Here is a 19,910-nt window from a genome sequence, read left to right as displayed (position 1 = left end):
TTTTGCAAGACGGGCTTCACTAGATATAACTTTGAGGTTTTGGTGCTTCCGTGTAGTTTGTGTTGAAGTCTTGTCTGAACAGCGTAGCCACACATGCAAGCGCGCATATGCGAGCACGCATAGGAAACCGACCCGGTAGATTTATACTAGTAAAAAGTTACAAACAGTCCCTTTAAGTCTGTTATTTGGGCTTTTATGTGTGAAACCTATATGCAGGCAATGGCTCGTGACTGTGGTGAGCAGAAGGCTAAATAGTTGCAACGTTTACTCGTCATCTCTGAAACGTTTCGCTTATATCGTAGCTCGCTAGAGCCTCGAATCACAGTTTTGTCATCTCAAATGTGTGTGATATCTTGATTCTGGCACCCAACAAAACAGCTAGATGACATTTTCGATTTGTAACTTTAGCCCACTTTGTTTTCCCTCCAGCTAACACCGTGACGTAATCATGACCTTGACACAAAAAAGGTTCTATTTTGTGCAGCACATAAGGTTAAAATGGCGCCTTTTAAATCCCTCTAAGTGCAGCCTTATCACTAAGTGTGGTGTTGCTATACATAAATGCCACGTTTACATGTTTTGGTTGTGCATCAAAACTGAATCTGTTTGAAGTGAAAATGTGCCCGTCTTGGATAAACAGACACAGTGATGTGTGATGCTCTGAAGCGTTGCTCTCCATATTTTTCCATTTCTAAGATGAAACCCTTCTTTCCTTTTGAGTTGAGGTCAAACAGAGGCGGGGGGCCAGAGGGAAATAACGTTGCTACGGATGAGACATTTACACAGATCTTCTACTTTTGCCCGACACAACCCGTTTTCTGTTTTTCGCTCCATCCCACTGGCATCCTTGAAGTCTGCCCCACCTCAAAGCAAACACAAAAGTTCTTTGGAAGCACAGGCCTGTCCGGAGGTAGAGCGAAGCTGTGTATCTTTCACTGTAATTGCCAAGTTCTGTGACCTGAACTCAGGGTAGCCGAAGAAAAAGCACCGCTCCTCCTGCATGACTACACGGACTGAAAGCTACTGAATCATGTAATGTAACAATAGCTTTGGGCCAATGATGCCAGAACCAATTATAGACTGCCATACACAGCTGATGTTACAGTACAGTATCCTCTAAAGCCAACAGTGTCATGGCAGTTTGTGAAATAGTCACGAAATGTAATCTATTTGATTCGTGCACACACACAAATTTCCCTTTTTTTTCTTGTGATGCTCAGCACGACTTTTAACAACGTATTTTTCGTGCGTTTTCCTACGAAAGCAACACATGATAAATAAAGATAAGTAAATTTCTGCCCCTGTCTTTTCAAAATAGAACTACTTACTTAGGTTTAAGAATAGATGGTCTTGGTTAGGCTTAGGTAAAAAACAACTTAGTTAGGTTTAGGGGAAAAAAGACTCAGTTAGGCTTGGGCAACAAAACTACTTAGGTTTAGGAAAAGATCGCGGTTTGGAATTAAATAACACCATAAGTGCCGTAATTTAAGTACGGAAGTTACGTGACAAATAAATCAACTTTGATTTCTGGTTTCACACGGGACACAAACACCGGTCTCCAGGGCAAAAGTCCTGTGTTTCAATTTCCGCCCCAGTCTTTTCAAAATAAAGCTACTTACTTAGGTTTAGGAAAACATCGACTTGGTTAGACTTAGGCAACAAAACTACTTAGTTAGGTTTAGGAAAAGATCGGGTTAAAATAATTCCGGATATGCTGAAATTCGTGTCTATGTACATGAATCAGTACATTAAATTTTGTAACTATTTCAAGAACTGCTGTGCGACCGGGCTGCTACAGCAGTACTTCTTAAAGTCAGGTGTGGAAAGTGTGAGGGGTCTTGAAGATGGTCAGTTAAACTGTTATGGCAAAAAAAAAACTTAGCCTCACTTACCCATGGTGACATCTAGTCATGCAGATAGTTTTGGTTTTATTTGCCTAGGTTTAAGATCCCTGGGCAGAGGTCTCTTGTCTGAGTCCAGGTTTAAAAAAAAATAATAACTGTCAGTGCCCCCAGGCTTTTGAGCAAATTGCCAGAAAAAATAAGCCTGGCTGAATCATAATTTTATTGGAGAGTGTATCCTAAGTTAATTAAGTTTGTGTACTTGATTTTTCATGAGCTATCTTTTTATTTCTTTTATGTTATTTTACTGAAATTTGTATTCTGGTCGTATTTAAAGCTGCAATAATGTTTTTTATGTTTTTCACTTGGAGACAAAACTCCATTACGAATATTTGACACATTATGACCTTGTAAACGTTCTAACGTTTTAGCAATCTAATGCCTGTTGACATTTGCAGCAGACATGGAGCAGCATTCAATTGGAGCCATGCTTCTGGTGACACAATGAATGCTGTTCACTCTAACATTGGCTCTGTCGTGGTCTCCTGAAGAAAATATCTGGCCCTCCAGCTGCTAAATGTTTCACTGTGTTCACCCACTCTTTGCTAACTTCATCTATCTGACGTTTAGTGCGGGGCAGGTTTAGTCATTTAAAAACATTGGTATGTGCAGCTTTAATGTCTTTATATGTTTTTCCATTGGCTTTTATCACCTCCGCCAGGAGATTATGTATTCGGTCATGTGTGGGTGCATCTCTGTGTCTGTCTGTCTGTCTGTCCACAGCTAATCTCCCATACTACTGGACCTATCAGCCTAATATTTTGTGTGTTAATTTTTGTTACTGTATGCTCAAGAACCTCTTGTGGTTGCAGCGATTCACACTTTTTGAAAACATATTTTATTGTCTGTTTTATAGGCCTACCATCACTGACTGCTGACATCAACAACTGCTTCAGTTTGGACTCTTGTTTCCGCTACGGATTACAAATTATTCCTCTCTTGATTTGCACGCCTAGGTAAGACAATTGCATGTATGTATGTATGTATGTATGTATGTATGTATGTATGTATGTATGCAGTAACTATCGCTTAGCAAATGAGTTTTTTTTGATGATGATGAAATTATGCATTTTTATTTTGGTAGGAGCTAATTAGCTGTTAGCAGTCGGTGGGCAACAGAGTCCTGCGGTGCGTTTGGCTAACAGAGCTAACAGCTAACAGGGCTAATGGTGCGTTCAAATGGGGTCGTGTTTACTGTGTTCATGAGAAGAGTCCATATGAACGCCCCCCCACTTGTCGTATTCACAACTTCGTTAGTGGAAAGTTTCGGAAAGCTCAGAGTTCACGAGTTGTGACGTGTTTGTCGTTGTCAGAAATGGCAGAGGCCTTGGAAGTAAATTTCTCCGTACATAATAAGTGAATATATTGTAATTTTAGTCGTATATAGTTTTTCTTAGTAATTTTATAATAGGTCTGAGGAAAATGTTGATATTCCCAACGGCCTCATCTTTTCCCTCTGTCACTATGTCTTTGCATTTACTGCATTATGTTACCAACTTGATTCAAATCAGAGCGTATCTGTTGCGTGAGAAGTGCGATTGAAAAAATGTGCTTGTGGTCTAGAAGGGGGGCAATTGCACTTTTCTAGTTATATTTGGCATTTAATTTTTTACTGTACTAAAACACACTCTAAGATTGTTATGATGAAATATTGTAATTTGTGGGATTCCAGGGAGGCGGCATGCAAAATAGGTTTCATTTAAAAAATTACTCCAATCGATCTAAACTTAGGTTTGCTTTTAACACCATTACCTTGTTGTGTATAAAATAAAATATACATTTAAGGGATCACTGGGAAGAACCCTTACCAAAGGGAGGTTCAGTGTGGTATTGAGAGTCTGTGATGAGAAAAAAAAGTCATTGCTTTACACTGTATTTTTCGGTATGACTGAGCCTGAGACCTGTGTTCATTTCATTTCCCAGTTTATTGTATTCCTTCCCTCCGAACCACCTCTGTCACCCTGGACTCTCTGTATGCAGCACCTGGGTTGAGGCATGTTGCTCATCTCTTAAACCCATTTAACAGCTCGTTACCCATCCGTCTTTCTCCCCTCTTCTCCTCTGTTCCAGGCACTCATCGCTTCTTGGTCAGGTTCCATTTTTGCTAATGCGGTGGAAATGAGCCGTGGGCATTGCAAAGCAAAGTGGAGCAGATTTCGTGGCAGCATTTTACCGCCGCACACCATGAAAACACAAACAGGGCCAGGCGTAACAAGGTTCAACAAAACGCAATGGCAATGAAGACACGGGAGGACCCAATGACACAGAAAGCTCAGAGGTTTGTACACATGTAATTCAATTGGACAGCAGTTAAAAGGCATGAAATATGTAGTGTTACACTGCACATAATGCTTAATTAACCACATTACAATTAAACATTACTTTAAACCTTCATTGTAAAATGTACCAAGAACATCCAACTTTATTTTTTACTTAAAGGTACAGTGTGTAGGACCACACGACTAGATGAGTATGACACGAGTATATAGGCCTATGCTTTCCCACGATGTACAATGTTTTGTCAGTTAGTATGAACTACAGTCAGAATTGGGGGACAATACGCCTATCTCCCGTTTTGATTCTATCGCGATACTTGGGTGCCTATTCGATACGTATCGCGATTAGACATTATGATTTATTGCGATTTTTTTGTTGTTTGTCTTTTTTAATGTAACATAATGGGGAAAAAGTTAAATCATACACTTCTAGGGACTTAACTTTGGAAAATCTCTAAATTAATGCAGTAAAAATGCTTGACCTTCGGCAGATGTCGTTAAGTCAAATATATCAGTCTTTGTCAGGAATTATTTATGTATTTTTTTCAAGCAACCCAAAAATCTAAGAATAAAGACATTTGTCTCACAAATTAGTGGTATTTTCTTTTTAATTTATAAGGGACATGTAACGTGATCGATTTTAAAATCATAAAAAAAAAAAAAATCACAATGCATTGGTCAATCGATTTTTTCCCCCCACCCCTAGTCAGAATGAACGCAATTTGAGAATAACACCCACCTTGAAAAATACAAAGAATTTCCCTTAAATCATTGCATAATTACATATCTTATAAACAATTACTTAATGATAGCGATCTTCAAAAATGTAATTTTTTATAAGGCTAAAATATATACATAACAAAAATGTAATGTAATAAAAACAGAATTCTAACTACATAGTATAAAATCAAATGTTGTAAACAGAAACTGCCACAGTCACACAAGATGAGAAAAATCTAATTTCAAAGGTCAGACGGTGGAGTCCAGAGTCTGCTGAGGATCGCAGGAGTTCATCATGAGGAAGAGGCGTTTGGAAAGCTCTGGGCCGACGCGTCGAGTCGTGGAGGTGACGCCCTCTCCTCTGCGGATCAGAAGGTCAGACAGCAGGGAGATCCTCTCGCGGTCGGTCTTGCACCGATTGTAAGCCTGCAGGAAGACGGGTAAATATGTCATATTAACAAAAAGGAAAAAAAAGTTACAATATTCTAATACTGTTTTCTGTGACTGAAAATGTTTTGACCTAGATGTGTTGCCTTGATATTTAAACCTCCATAAAAGAGTCATTCCCTTAGATAGTGTTGTCTATTAGATTAATTTGTAGTAAGTGAAAGGCAGCACTTGCATAGAAGCTGCTTTTTAAAATGCAGTTGTGATGCTTTTTACACAGGGGAAAGCAGTAATTAAGAATATATAATGTGGGCTGTCAATTGATTAAAATATTTTATCGCATGATTGTCCATTGTTAATCGCAAATGAATCTCAAATTTTTTTATCTGTTCAAAATGTACCTTAAAGGGAGATTTGTCATGTATTTAATACTCTTATCAACATGGGAGTGCTTTATGCAAATGTATGTATATATTTGCATACCCATAGAACCCATTTTCAATCACATATCTTGAGGTCAGAGGTCAAGGGACCCCTTTGAAAATGGCCATGGCAGTTTTCCTCACCAACATTTAGCGTAACTTTGGAGCGTTATTTAACCTTCTTCGCGATAAGCTAGTATGACATGGTTGGTACCAATGGATTCCTTAAGTTTTATAGTTTCATATGATGCCAGTATCTTCACTCTAGCTTCAAACAAATTTGCGCCAACGTGTTATTATCATGTTAAATTTGACAGAACTACTCATAATGTATGCTGTGGTAAAAATGGAAAGAGTTAATTTGGCTGCTATGACTAGAGTAGTGTAGTTAATGTAGCCAGCAGTGAGTGTACCTTCCTGAGCAGCTGTGGGGAGGGATAAGCTGCCAGGATGGCTGAGGCCATGTCTGGACTGACTCTGTTGAACTGTTGGATCTGTCTCTTCCACACCTGCAGCAGTCCCTTCCCAGCTTTATCCACCCGCTGCCCCCCCGCCCACTCGCTCTCCAGGTAGAACGAGAAGCCCGTCTTCTCCCGCTCTCGCCTGGAAACACACAGAGCAACATGGGAAATGATTGTTTGATCTGAGAGAGAGAGAGAAGAAGAAGAAAAAAAAACAAGAGCTCGACCGAGTCGTTAAGAGGAAGAACTGAGATCGCTCACTTGAAAGGGGCTTCTGCAACCGCTTTGGTTGTCATGGCGATGTGATCTGAGAAGTCTTTCCAGGTTGGTAAGATGCGGACAGAGACACCGGTGTGAAGCTGGAGATGCACCACTGCCTGATGGGATATCGGAGGGCGGAACAATGTGAATCACTATGAAACAATAATCCCTTAAATTATTATTTACCCCTGAAAAGAATCCCCTTTTAAATCTAAATCAAGATATGGTAGACATAGATTTATTTGGACACTCTTTTCAAAAGGTAAACACTTAGAAAAAAAACTATTTTCAAAAGTCCTTATTTAACAAATTAAGTAGATTTGAAGGGGTACATTGACACAGGTTTAAAGGTTTTTCTGCATAGACTGTAGGGTTTTTAAGGGGTAAAGTTTCCTTAAAACATGCAAACAGTACCCCTTAACTTATAACACCTCCAATAAAGATGCGAATTAAAGTGTTCACCTCAAATATGGGGATAGATTAATGGATAAATGAATGGATTATATTAAGATTTTTTTTTATTAGGCCCCTCAAACTATGTAGACAATCCATTAAAATAAATTATAATAAAAAATAAAATATTTAAAAACGTAATTATTATTATTGTTATTGTAGCTATTATTGCTATTATTATTAATTATTAATAATGCCCTAAAATCCAGTTTAAAAATCCATCATTAGAGATTGATCAATTAATGGGATGAGTTTCATAGTGAATAATTTACCAACCTACCTCCTCTACTTCAATCCGTGACACCTCAGGTCGCACCTCCTCTCCACCATTCTTCCTCCTCTTCTTCACTTTCCCTCCCCCTCGCTCCTCCCCAGCGACAGCCTCTCGAAACCGCTTCTGGCTTTGTGACTTCTGGGATCTGAGGACAAAAAGTAAAGTGTTTCTAGTCAAGGCGTCTTTGTCCGGTGCCGCTCCCTTTTGACCCATTTCCCCTCTTCACACATATTTCTCTTCCAGCGGAGTTGTGCCAGACTCTGCTGACAGTGATAGCTGTCACACAGCAGCAGCAGATGTGTTTAGGTTAGCTTACAAGGTATCTGAGTGCCATTCCTTGTTGTTTTTTAATATTTTATTGAGTGCTATACCGCTACACTGTTGTACACATTCACACTGTCTCCTCTGCCCTCTCCACCCAATCAATCAGTCTTCTGCTGTCAGACTGAGCAGCTGAACTGCAGCAGCTGAGTGATATCATTGTAAGATGTCACCTCAGGCTCTGGGAAGTTATGATGGGCATGTTTCATTATCCTACGGAAGCCCTGAAAGGCAAGCAAGATCTTTTTTTTTTATGGTGATCCATTTTCTAAGTCTGATCTAAATTATTTTCTCTCCTGTGTTTATGACTTAATAACAGGTGAAAAAAAGGTTTTGCCAGGATAATCATTCAAAGTTCAAAGTTAAAAAAAAATTTAAAAATTAAAAGTTAAAAAGTTTTTTTTTAAAAAGTTACTTTTGGGCTGATTTTTCTAAGTTACTTTTTTGCCTCGGTGTGAAAACAGGTGAAAAACATTTTTTCATGCTGATTTTTCTTTTTTTCTTTGAAACGGGTGGGGAAAAAAATCTGAAAACAAGTGAAAAAAATTATTTTTTTGACTGAATTTTCTAAGCTACCGTTTCTAAGCATTTGGGTTTTCTTCCAGGTGAGTTTCAATTTCTCTATGCACTGAAGTAACACAAGGTACGTATAGACCGTTTCAACAGTATTGCATTGCTAGGCTACAGCTTGGGACTATGTTTACGTTCTGTCAGTTTATGTCATTCACATACACTGTAACAGGAAATAAACTTGGACACATTTGGAATTTATAAATGGCCTATATTATCGGTTAGCAGGTTATGTAACTAACTAAATAATAATAAATAAATAAAAATTCTCGCTTGCCTTTCAGGGCTTCCGTAATTTTCTGACATTTTATAGACTAAACAAGTCATTGAAACTGATGGCGTCCTTCCCTACTTGAAGTATTTCTCCAGGTCGATGACGGCCAGGCTGAGGATCTTAGCGGGATGACGCCTCTGCTGCTCCTGCACCCAGGACGTCAGAGTGGGACCGGAGCCAGACCTGCCATGCCTCTCTTCCTGCATTAGATACACCATCAAACACACCGTCCTGCTGCTGTAAGTCACTGTAACACCAAACGTGGATTTATTTTTTACCTGAGTTAGCGACACACGGTCTCTTGCCTGTTTACGACTGGCTCTGCGCGTTGTACACAAACCAGTCTGTTCTTGTAAATAGCCGTAAAAAGAATAGCTTGAAGAACACACTTTTGCAACAGAACGGTGACAACAAGGGTACACCACGGGAGTACAACACGACTGCAGTTGGACTGCACATGCTTTTAGTGCATGTGAGCGTGCCCCACCGGCTAGCTCACAGCCGCCGCTCTGCACTGCTGACAACCAATAGCGCCATTGCAGAAGCGTAGCTCACCCCCAGGTTAACACTGTTAGCTCTGTTTCACTGTTAGTGCTACTAGCACTGTTAGCTGCAAGCTGCCGATTCAGCTGTCGCGATGTTTGGAGCTGTGCGGAGGCAACAAAACATGCTCACAATCTTGCATTTAGCACCTTTAATCGGAGGCTGCATGAAAACGGGAATATGAGAGGAATGTTCATTTTCATCAGCCATGTAAAACACTGTGGTAGGAATATTATCTTTTTCAGAATAAGGGCAAAAAACTGAATATTTTGTGCATGTTAACGTTGTCAATTATTTGTCCTTTTTACGTACTGTAAAGAGCACCCAGTACTGCCATGTGAGAGACACTATACATCACTGCCCACCAAGACTGTCTATTTTTATATATACAGTATATACACACACACAAGCTTTATTCTGACTGCAATACAGGCTCTAAACTAGGTTAACATTTTTCACTGGCCTTCTGAGCGAAACACACTCAGTAACTGTAATTAATGTGGATATGTAATATGTTGTTGTTTAAAGATGATATATGATGTATATTATGGCCATTTGTTTATAGCTATTTAATATAGCTAATGCGTGATGATGCTGAAGCTGTTTCTTACTTTATGAGGAAACAAATACCTTCTGCTTAGCTATGTTTATTCATACACTCAGAATTGCTGTAGTTAATTAATAACTTCTACTTATTACTCTGTGACTATATTCCGATTTAATTTTCTGTCGTGTTACATTTAATGTTCCTCCCTCTTGGTGCTGCTCTTACCTCATGGTTCTATCCTGCTGTTGCTGGTTGTTATTAGATAAACTGCAGATAAACTGCAGATAAACTGTGACAAGCGGCCGCTGCCTCCACTAACCTGAATGTAGCCGTGGATCAGAGTGATGAAGTCGTCAACTGTCATCTGCATCACAACGTGGGCCTCTGGTACACACACTCCATCGTCTGTCTGGAGACACGCAGCGGACAGACTGCTTCTCATTCTCAACCACGGTCTCATTTGTCACACAAGTACATATTCATGCTTCACCTTGAATAGAACACAGCAGTGGGAAAATAATGATGTGTGTGTGTGTTTGTGTTATCACCTGTGCACAGGGAGCCCTCCTCATCCAGCTGACACTGCGTGGGAGGGGTTGTTTCTCGACGGCACAGCTACAACCCAGAGCCTGCACCGCCACCAGCAGAGTCCCGCCTCCCTCCAGCTGTAAGAGAGCTGCAGACACAAAATCACGTGACGCAGCGTAAATAATGCCTGCAAAGCACAAGACAGTAAGCACGTGGGGCTTCGTTTGTAGCATAAAATATAGGGCTGAGACGATACTTATCTCCTGATTCGATACTATCACGATACTTGAGTGCCGATTTGATATGTATTGCGATTCGATATTACGATTTATTGCGAATTTGTTAACTTTTTTAATATTAGACCATGGGGAAAAATGTAATCATACACTTCAAGGGACTTTTACTTTGGAAAATATCTAAATTGATACAATAAAAAATTAGGGGTGGCAAAAAAAAAATAATTCACCTATGTATTACGATTTCTTTTTTTTCCGATTTTGAAATTTATTTTTCAATGCCAGAATCAATTTGCTTCTTTTGAGTCTATACGAAGGTAGAAGGAAGTTACCGCTTTTATTGTTGTAGTCTGAGTAACGTGACGTCATATCCGTTCCGTATCCTTCAACCAAAACAAATCACAGCGCACCGTAGGGAGCCAAAACGACAAAGCAGGTCCACGTGGATCCGACCTGCACCCTCACAAAAAACATGCAGCTTTAGCCATGATGTCTAGTTCTGCTTTTCCTGTCAATGTGTGAAACCCAAAGTGTTTCCATACTTTACTGTATGTGTAGTGTTTACCACTTTGGATTTAACATATGAGGGTGCAGGTCTTATCCATGCAGATCCTCCGCCATAACTTCCTTCTACCTCCGCATAGACTCAAATGAAGCGAATATATCAATTCTGGCATTAAAAAATCAATTTCAAAATCGTAACAAAATCGCGATACACAGGTGAATCGATTTTTTTCACTAAATCTACAGACACCCAAAGGGAACAACTGACTTCAGAATGACGTTGTAGTATTATTTGAGTATTATTTCTCTCTGTACCTGGATCCACAGCCACCACCATGTGCTTGATACACTCCTCCGGCCTCAAGGCCTTGGTAGCCTCTGCCAGAGCTTTCCTCTCTGCTTTCTGTCTCTCTTGCTCCTGCCTGAGCACCTCCTTGTCCTTCTGCTGTCCCTCCCTGGCCTGCCTCCTCTTCAGAGCGTCCTCCCTGGAGCTCTGGATCTCATCCGCCGTCCGCTTGGCAGGTTTTGTCTTGGCAGAAGAGGCCGCCACCTCATCTGGGCCATCTAGGCTCACTGTTCTCACCTGCCGGGAGCTGAGCTCTGACTCCAAAAACCCATTCTGGCAGGAGAGCTGCGCGCCGGCCAGATTGGACGGCGAAGGGTACTCAGCATCTTTCCCATTAGTGACAGCGGAGGAGGCGCTAATCACATTGTCTTGTCTCTGTTTGAGTCTCAGTGCCAGAGGGACATAAGGTGCATCGTCATCAGATTCGCTGCTGATCATCATTACATCAGGCGCTCCCGCACATGCGCCCGAATTGACCTTCGCTGTGGAGAACACGGCATCAGAGTTTGGTTTCTCTGTGCGGCTCTTGGAGACTTGGCTGAGGAAGTCAAACACAGGCAACTCTTCGTCGAGGTCACTGGTGGAGTCACTGTAGCTGCCCATGTTCGTTCACGTCCAAGCAAAAGTTACTGTGTATGAGATATGAGACGAGTTGTTATAGGATCATCAAGGACCGGGCTATTCTGGGCCCCAGAAGTGCGTTTTCCTTCTGTTAAAGCTGCAGTAGGCAGAATATTTTTGGCATCATTGGGCAAAAATCCCATAATAACCTTTCAGCATATTGTAATTCAAATGTTCTGAGAGAAAACTAGACTTCTGCACCTCCTCATGGTTCTGTTTTCAGGCTTTAAAAAATCTCCCGTGACGGTAGGCAGCTGTCAATCACTCGCAAACTCCAATCAAACTAGGCGGCGTTGATCAAATATGAATCAATATTCTGTTACTGTAATGCCTATTTCTCACCTCAAATGTTTTCAGAAACATCTTGTAGTGCACTGTTTAGCTGTAAAAGGAGAACGTTTACTTTGGCTGGTGGGCGGTGCTTGGTATTTCCTCAACTGATTTCAACGTGGCTGCCGGGTCATAAACTTTCTCATTTTACAGCTAAACAGTGCACTACAAGATGTTTCTGAAAACATTTGAGGTGAGAAATAGGCATTACAGTAACAGAATATTGATTCATATTTGATCAGCGCTGCCTAGTTTGACCGTTTGATCGTAGATTGCAAGTGATTGACAGCTGCTCAGAGAGGCAAGGCTCCAGCTCGGCTCTTACTGCTTGTTTTCCTCCGGTCTGTGAAATCTTGCAGATGCCATTAGGAGCACCGGAGGACACAGAGGCACATGATTTTTTTTTTCTTCAGATTACCGGTCTCATGCACTACTGTCTGGATATAGTTATAAAAATAACTCTTTTTTTTAAATCATATTTGTTCCAATCTGCCTCCTTCAGCTTCAACAGACACCCCCACCAAACTTCATTCAGAAATCTATTAAATTTGGTTTTATTAAAGTGATATATTATCTGCCAGCTCAAAACCTAAAATACACAATAAGTATAAGTATTCTACTAAATTCGGCGCACAGATAACTCACCAAAGCAGAACTTATTTCAGTAATATTGTGGTTTTTATAGCTTGTATCTAGCGTTAAAGTAGCTACAGAGACGTAGCAGACGCCAGGTTTAGCTGGATGCTTTGCATACTCACTTTCTACGCCGTCTTGCATGCAGACGTGGGTTCATTAAGAAGTGGGACACTAAGGTAAGGACTTGCTACTTTTACACTAACTAGCTCTGGCATGTTTATTAAGTTGAGTCTTTTCTTTTTGCATGAGAGCTCTGACATTTGATTTCCCGGGTTGCAAAGCAATGTTGCATAGTGATGGGAATTATGGCTCTTTTTAGTGATCCAGATCATTTGGCTCAGCTCACCAAGAAGAGCCGGCTCTTTCGGCTCCCAAACAGCTCTTCATTTTACCACTTCTGCCTTTTATAATTCAGCCAAATTTAGTGCTGTTTTGACCTACGATTAGTATGTGTGCACATATATCACCCAAATTATTCAATATAATTATACTAAATCTTTTAATTTCCAGGATATCATAACTTTACATGCTGCTTCGTTTCCGACTGTCACTCATCTTGTCTGCTATTCGTGCACCGCACTCCTCTCTCTTTCTCTCCTCCTCTTCCTCCTGCTCTGTACCTGTAGACCGTCAGCGCGCCGTGCACCCCCTCGCCCCTCCCTGCTTGATGGTATGATCCTTGTCTGTCATCACCTGATTGGTCGCACAGACATCATTAACACAACATTCAGTCACAGTCAGTTCATGGAGTGCCGGTGGCACGGAGAAGATCATCCTATCATTCTGCCTTGAATTCATTAAAGAAAAATAAGAAATAAAAAAACGGCTCTCAGACGGGAGCCGGCTCTTATCGTTCACTTAAAAGAGCCAGCTCTTAAAGCCGACTCGTTCGGGACCAACACATCACTAATGATGCATTCACGTGTGGTATGGAACCACCGTAAACGTTCGTTTCCTACAGCCAGTCTTTTAAGTAACATACTGTATTTGTTTTATAAAAACCTAAAAGTAATGTTAGCCATTAACAGCTATCAAGTGTATTTGTGTACTGCAACATGGCATTTTGTAAGTCACAATCTCAGAGTAGTTTTTTAGGTGAATATATAATTTATAATGCTACAAACACTACCTTTAAGATTTGTAGTATTTTCTTAATTAAGCTGACGTGAGCGTTACTTTTGATGGCATTTAGCTACAACTTGGGATCAAATGGTGTAAACAGTGTTTTCGGTGTGCTCTATGCTGTCATGGATGTAATAATAAGAATTGGACACGGATTAGCGGATCTTTCTTGGGGGAACATGAATGCAGCAAAAGTATCCGGATGTGACGCAAATACGCAAACGACGTGAGTGTGACATCACTGAAGATGGCAGCGCTGGCGTCCTTGATGCTCAGGACCAGAGCAGGTATCAAAGATCTTTACATTTATGTTTTGTACACTCTTCGCACATTGTGAAATTACTCGTGCGAACATGGGAAATATGTTTATGTATCCTCAGCAGCTCGGTGCTTTCTGTCAACATTTTAAAACGTTTTAAATGTGGTACATGCTAAATAAGTGAGCTAGCTTTTCAATGTGTAAACCAGCATCTAATGTCATAGATACCAGATACCAGTGTAAACACAACACATATTCATTTTGTGCTTCCCAAATTATCTTTACATGCCAGTGTTTTTGTTTTTTTTAGTAAAGAAAATTAATTTACAAACATTAAGGCATTGTAATCTAAACTCAATACTTCTAACATACAAGGCACAATTGGATAGGAAAGATAACTTAAATTATAAAAAATAATATAGTAAAAATAAAAGAGGGTAGAAAATATTTAAAGGAACAAAAAAGAAATGCATAAATAAATAATAAGACTGCACTCTTCCATAGTAGCTCTAGGGGTCATCATCATATATGTTCAGTTCTTCATCAGCTCTGAGGAGACACTTTGCATGTTGTCCTTTCATTAGTCTTAAAGCACTGAGATGATTGTCCACAAGGTCCCTTTTGAAAACGCAAAATAGGGGTTTCATTTTCCTCCATTTGGATGCATGCATAGATACCAGTGTAAACACAACAAACATTCATTTTGTGCTTCCCAAATTATCTTTTTTTGTAATATTATCATGCTTATCAGAGAACGACTTTAGATATTCGTAGATGTGACACACTAACTTAAGTTGGTCCATCCATCCATCTTCAACCGCTTATCCGGGATCGGGTCGCGGGGGCAACAGCTCCAGCAGGGGACCCCAAACTTCCCTTTCCCGGGCCACATTAACCAGCTCTGACTGGGGGATCCCGAGGCGTTCCCAGGCCAGAGTAGAGATATAATCTCTCCATCTAGTCCTGGGTCTTCCCCGTGGTCTCCTCCCAGCTGGTCGTGCCTGGAACACCTCCCAAGGGAGGCGCCCAGGAGGCATCCGTGCTAGATGCCCGAACCACCTCAACTGGCTCCTTTCGACGCAAAGGAGCAAGGACTCTACTCCGAGTCCCTCACGGATGACTGAGCTTCTTACCCTATCTCTAAGGGAGACGCCAGCCACCCTCCTGAGGAAACCCATTTCGGCCGCTTGCACCCGCGACCTCGTTCTTTCGGTCATGACCCAACCCTCATGACCATAGGTGAGAGTAGGAACGAAGATTGAACGGTAGATCGAGAGCTTTGCCTTCCGGCTCAGCTCTCTTTTCGTCACAACGGTGCAGTAAAGCGAATGCAATACCGCCCCTGCTGCTCCGATTCTCCGACCAATCTCACGTTCCATCGTCCCCTCACTCGCGAACAAGACCCCGAGATACTTAAACTCCTTCACTTGGGGTAAGGACTCATTCCCTACCCGGAGTAGGCAAACCACCGGTTTCCTGCTGAGAACCATGGCCTCAGATTTAGAGGTGCTGATTCTCATCCCGACTGCGTCACACTCGGCTGCGAACCGATCCAGTGAGTGCTGGAGGTCGCAGACCGATGATGCCAACAGGACCACATCATCTGCAAAAAGCAGCGATGAGATCCTCAGCACACCGATCTGCAAACCCTCCTCCACCCGACTACGCCTCGATATCCTGTCCATGAATATCACGAACAGGATTGGTGACAAAGCGCAGCCCTGGCGGAGGCCAACCCCCACCGGAAACGAGTCCGACTTATTGCCGAGGATCCGAACACAGCTCTCGCTTTGGGCGTACAGGGATTGGATGGCCCTGAGAAGTGCCCCCCTCACCCCATACTCCCGCAGCACCCCCCACAGTATCTCCCGGGGGACCCGGTCATATGCCTTCTCCAAGTCCACAAAACACATGTAGACTGGATGGGCATACTCCCAGGCCCCCTCCAGGATCCTTGCGAGAGTGAAAAGCTGGTCCGTTGTTCCACGGCCAGGACGGAATCCGCATTGTTCCTCTTCGATCTGAGGTTCGACTATCGGCCGAACCCTCCTTTCCAGCACCTTGGAGTAGACTTTACCAGGGAGGCTGAGCAGTGTGATACCCCTGTAATTGGCACACACTCTCTGGTCCCCCTTTTTGAAAAGGGGAACCACCACCCCGGTCTGCCACTCCTTAGGCACTGTCACCGACTTCCACGCGGTGTTGAAGAGACGTGTCATCCAAGACAGCCCCTCCCCACCCAGAGCCTTCAGCATTTCTGGGCGGATCTCATCAACCCCCGGGGCTTTGCCACTGTGGAGTTGTTTGACTACCTCAGTGACTTCCACCAGGGTAATTGATGATGGTCCCCCATCAGCTTCCAGCTCTGCCTCTACCATAGAGGGCGTATTGGTCGGATTCAGAAGTTCCTCAAAGTGCTCCTTCCACCGCCCGATTACCTCCTCAGTTGAGGTCAACAGTGTCCCATCCTTACTGTACACAGCTTGGATGGTTCCCCGTTTCCCCCTCCTAAGGTGCCGGATGGTTTTCCAGAAGCACTTTGGTGCCGACCGAAAGTCCTTCTCCATGGCTGCTCCGAACTCCTCCCACACCCTAAGTTGGTACTTTATCTAAATGTCTTTATGGGATATATGGAAACTGGTGGCTGTGTGTGACTTCCCATGAATTCCTTTGTGCTGCTGGTTTACAGGTCTGTTGGTTCCTGGCCAGACCTCCTCTCTACTGGACTCTGTGAGGTTTGCATCTAAGAAGGCTGGTGGCAGCAGTAAGAACGTCGGAGGAAAGAGCCCTGGTCGGAGATATGGCTTCAAGAAACAGGATGGTAAGAGAATATACTATCTTAAACCGCTTAACCATCAGTGCTGTAACCATTCAGTCTCAGGTTAATCTCAAAGTGACAGCCTGGTATTGCTCAGATGAATAGTAGTTTTTTTCAAACTCCAGTAGTTGTTGATATCTCAGTACCTCCCTTGGTGTCAAAAAAGGAAGCTAACACAGTGTAGAGAGGAGCTGATGCACAGCATGAGGTCAAATTAAACACACACTATTAAAGGAGAAGCCTGGAAATGTTCTATATATTTCTTATTGTGAATAACTCCAATGAAAATCCCAAACCAACAATTAATGTACATTATTTTGCCAGTTTATTAAGCTTACCTAGCCTATAGGCTGTATAAAGTATGGACATAGTTTCTATGATGTCACCCATAAGTTTCTGAAGAGCAAAAATTAAGCTCAAAGTGGGCGTCTCCGGCCGTCACCATCTTGGCAGTGATGATTCCAGCTAATCTAATACTAATACAACTAAAGAACAGCAGGGCCAACCTCAACACTATTGTAAGCTGTTTTGTTCACACTATCCGACTTTCAAAGTGGTCAGATTGCTGTACCGTTCACACTACACGACTTGCTGTCTTGTAATTGGGAGTCTTTTAGTCGTTGTGGTTTTCACACTACATGACTGACCAGCGACAGGAGGTCACACACTACAAGATCTTTCATCAGGAGGAATCCCTGTTGAGGTTTCCGAACTACGTTTTGTCATGAAAAAACGCTTGAGAAAAACACAATTAGTGAAGTGATACCATTGATGATCTAACATATCTTTTCATTTGGTCACAAGGTAATTTTGTCCATGCGGGTAACATCCTTGCAACCCAGAGGCTGATGAGGTATCACCCAGGAGCACATGTGAGTTCCACTTTCTCTATCAAAGAATGCTGATCTGATGGAAAATGTACACGTCGTCATTGCGCATCTCCTCCACTGTCCCGTAGGTGGGGATGGGAACCAACAAGACGCTCTTCGCTCTGGAGGACGGCTACATCACGTTCACCAAGGAGGTCTACGTCCCGGCGCCACGCAGCCTCGAGGCCACCCGGGTCATCACCAAACTGCCAAAAGGAGCCGTGCTCTACAAAACCTTCATCAGCGTCCTGCCAATCAAACAGGAGGGCAAGTTTAAGCTGGTGGACATGGTCTAAAACGGACCGGACTGGACTTGGGACGGCATTGTTTCCCAGGTATTCTTGCGGCGGCCCAGGATCGAGACGGATTTGTTTCAAACAACACTCTCCGATGATCTAAGTGAACAGCAGAACGTCGGTGGGAATGTGCAGACTCTCGGCCTCCTCTTTGGCTTTCTGTCTCCACGTTCCATAATTATGTGACACACTCTACTGCGCCTATTAGACACAGGTTAAACTACACAGAAAAATTCCCTCTGTGTATTTACAGAAAACATAACTTACCACCTTAATGAGCTGAGGTGCCATTGCCGTAATACTGAACATGTACTGTATTAAAGTTTTATATGTTAAAGTCTTTACATTTAATGACTTGGGTTTTGTGTCACGGCCAGAGTATTACCATGGATTATATTAGTACTCACTTAAATCTAGTGTGTAGGATCTGGCGATATCTAGCGGTGAGGTTGCAGATTTTCAACCAACTGAAACTTCTCCTGTGTGCCAAGCGTGTAGGAGAACTACAGTGGCCAACCTGAAAACGCAAATGGCCCTATACATCAGACCGGCACATACGAGTACTTCGCAAAAAGTCAAGGTCGCTCCCTTTTTTTGGGGGGATAGAAAACCAAAGATCCCGTAGACTTCAACGCAATGTTTGGGTTGTAATTTCGACAAATTCGTATGCATTCATCTCTTGTTAAACAAACGTTTGTTTTATACACATGTCTAATAGTTATCTTGCCTGAACCTGAGCATTCATGATACCTTAATAAATGAAGGTTGATCGCCGCCATGTCCCTTCAGTCTTCCCCTCTCCGACACAGTGGACGGATATTGCTGATCCAGACATCTCTATATATTTGATTGAATCCTGTTAGGCTAAGTATTGTCTGTACATAACCAACGTGTTAATAACCAACTTTTTTATCTATAGGCTGAGATTTAGTTGGAGACGACAGTCTGATGCTGCTATAACGTTAATGTATGACTGTATTACTGCAGCAGCCTTCCACTCAAGCTAACATTAGCTAGCCATGCTAGTCACTGTCACCAGCATCATTTAGCCATTTAGCACACTGACAGTGAATATTAACATATCATATGTGCCTCAAATCTCAGTGTGAACGCCTCGATTAACCCACTGCACAACAGCTTTTCATCATTTTGTCTCCTGTGACAGCGAGTTTCTTTCCCCCCAAAAGGGAGCGCAGCCTCAGAGATCACGCCATGCTGGTCTGGTCTATAGCTTGGAGCCATAAAGCCCCTTTATTATATCTTTTTTAGGACAGGCTCATTCTAAGGTAACGAAAACGCAACAATTCTTATTTTCAGTTGATTATACACTAAAGAAAACATACAGATCCCCCTAAATGCTACACACTGTTCCTTTAAATGTTGGTAACTTCTTAAAGGGATAGTTTGGGTGTGTTTTGAAGGTGTGTTGTTTGAGGTACTTATCCATAGTAGATGTATTACTTACTGTAGATGACGGTCGGCGTCAAAGCAGCATATTTGCCCACTCCCATGTTGATAAGAGTATTAAATACTTGACAAATCTCCCTTTTTAGGTGCATATTTAAGGGATAAAATATGTGATTAAATTTGTGATTAATCACTATGAACAATCACGCGATTAATTGCAATTAAATCGATTGACAGCCCGGATTCACAGATATTTAATGATACAGAGAAGTAATTCAGATTTGAAACCAATTTTGTAATATGGACAAGAAATTGTTGGAAATGTGCAATACCAAAACTGACCACAAGATGTCGTACAAGCACTGCTATATGACTATGTGCTCCTCATTATTAGGCTCCACATTGACATTGCAGGTCCATTTCTTCATATATTGAGAAAGTGATCTAAAGAATGATACCTCACTAGGATTAGGATTACCCAGTCACTTTGGTAAAAGAAAACCCTTTGATGCTTACCAGCAGTCTCCC

The 19,910-nt window shown here is 42.0% G+C and overlaps 3 protein-coding genes across 3 annotated transcripts in view; 2 read left to right on the top strand and 1 right to left on the bottom strand.

Annotated features, from left to right (window-relative positions):
- Positions 1-19,910, top strand: part of LOC141758888 (sulfotransferase 2B1-like) — a 326,098-nt gene that overhangs the window by 57,229 nt on the left and 248,959 nt on the right. The window lies entirely within an intron of this gene.
- eme1 (essential meiotic structure-specific endonuclease 1) lies at positions 4,771-12,934 on the bottom strand. The gene is made up of 9 exons (XM_074619729.1): positions 12,734-12,934; positions 10,994-11,653; positions 9,959-10,086; positions 9,730-9,819; positions 8,399-8,520; positions 7,162-7,300; positions 6,429-6,544; positions 6,120-6,309; positions 4,771-5,323 (listed from the first exon to the last, which is right to left on the bottom strand). Exons 2-9 carry the CDS (start codon positions 11,625-11,627, stop codon positions 5,147-5,149), a joined length of 1,596 nt encoding a protein of 531 aa, XP_074475830.1. The 5' UTR covers positions 11,628-11,653; positions 12,734-12,934; the 3' UTR covers positions 4,771-5,146.
- Positions 13,487-18,319, top strand: mrpl27 (mitochondrial ribosomal protein L27). Its single transcript, XM_074619731.1, has 4 exons — positions 13,487-14,020; positions 16,682-16,813; positions 17,615-17,682; positions 17,769-18,319. The coding sequence occupies exons 1-4, from the start codon at positions 13,981-13,983 to the stop codon at positions 17,973-17,975; spliced, it is 447 nt and encodes a 148-aa protein (XP_074475832.1). The 5' UTR covers positions 13,487-13,980; the 3' UTR covers positions 17,976-18,319.

This window comes from Sebastes fasciatus, chromosome 20, assembly GCF_043250625.1.
Source record: "Sebastes fasciatus isolate fSebFas1 chromosome 20, fSebFas1.pri, whole genome shotgun sequence".
NCBI classification, from domain to species: domain Eukaryota; kingdom Metazoa; phylum Chordata; class Actinopteri; order Perciformes; family Sebastidae; genus Sebastes; species Sebastes fasciatus.
The sequence above is the reverse complement of the archived record's forward strand: the minus strand, read 5'-3'. Positions and strand labels throughout refer to the sequence as shown.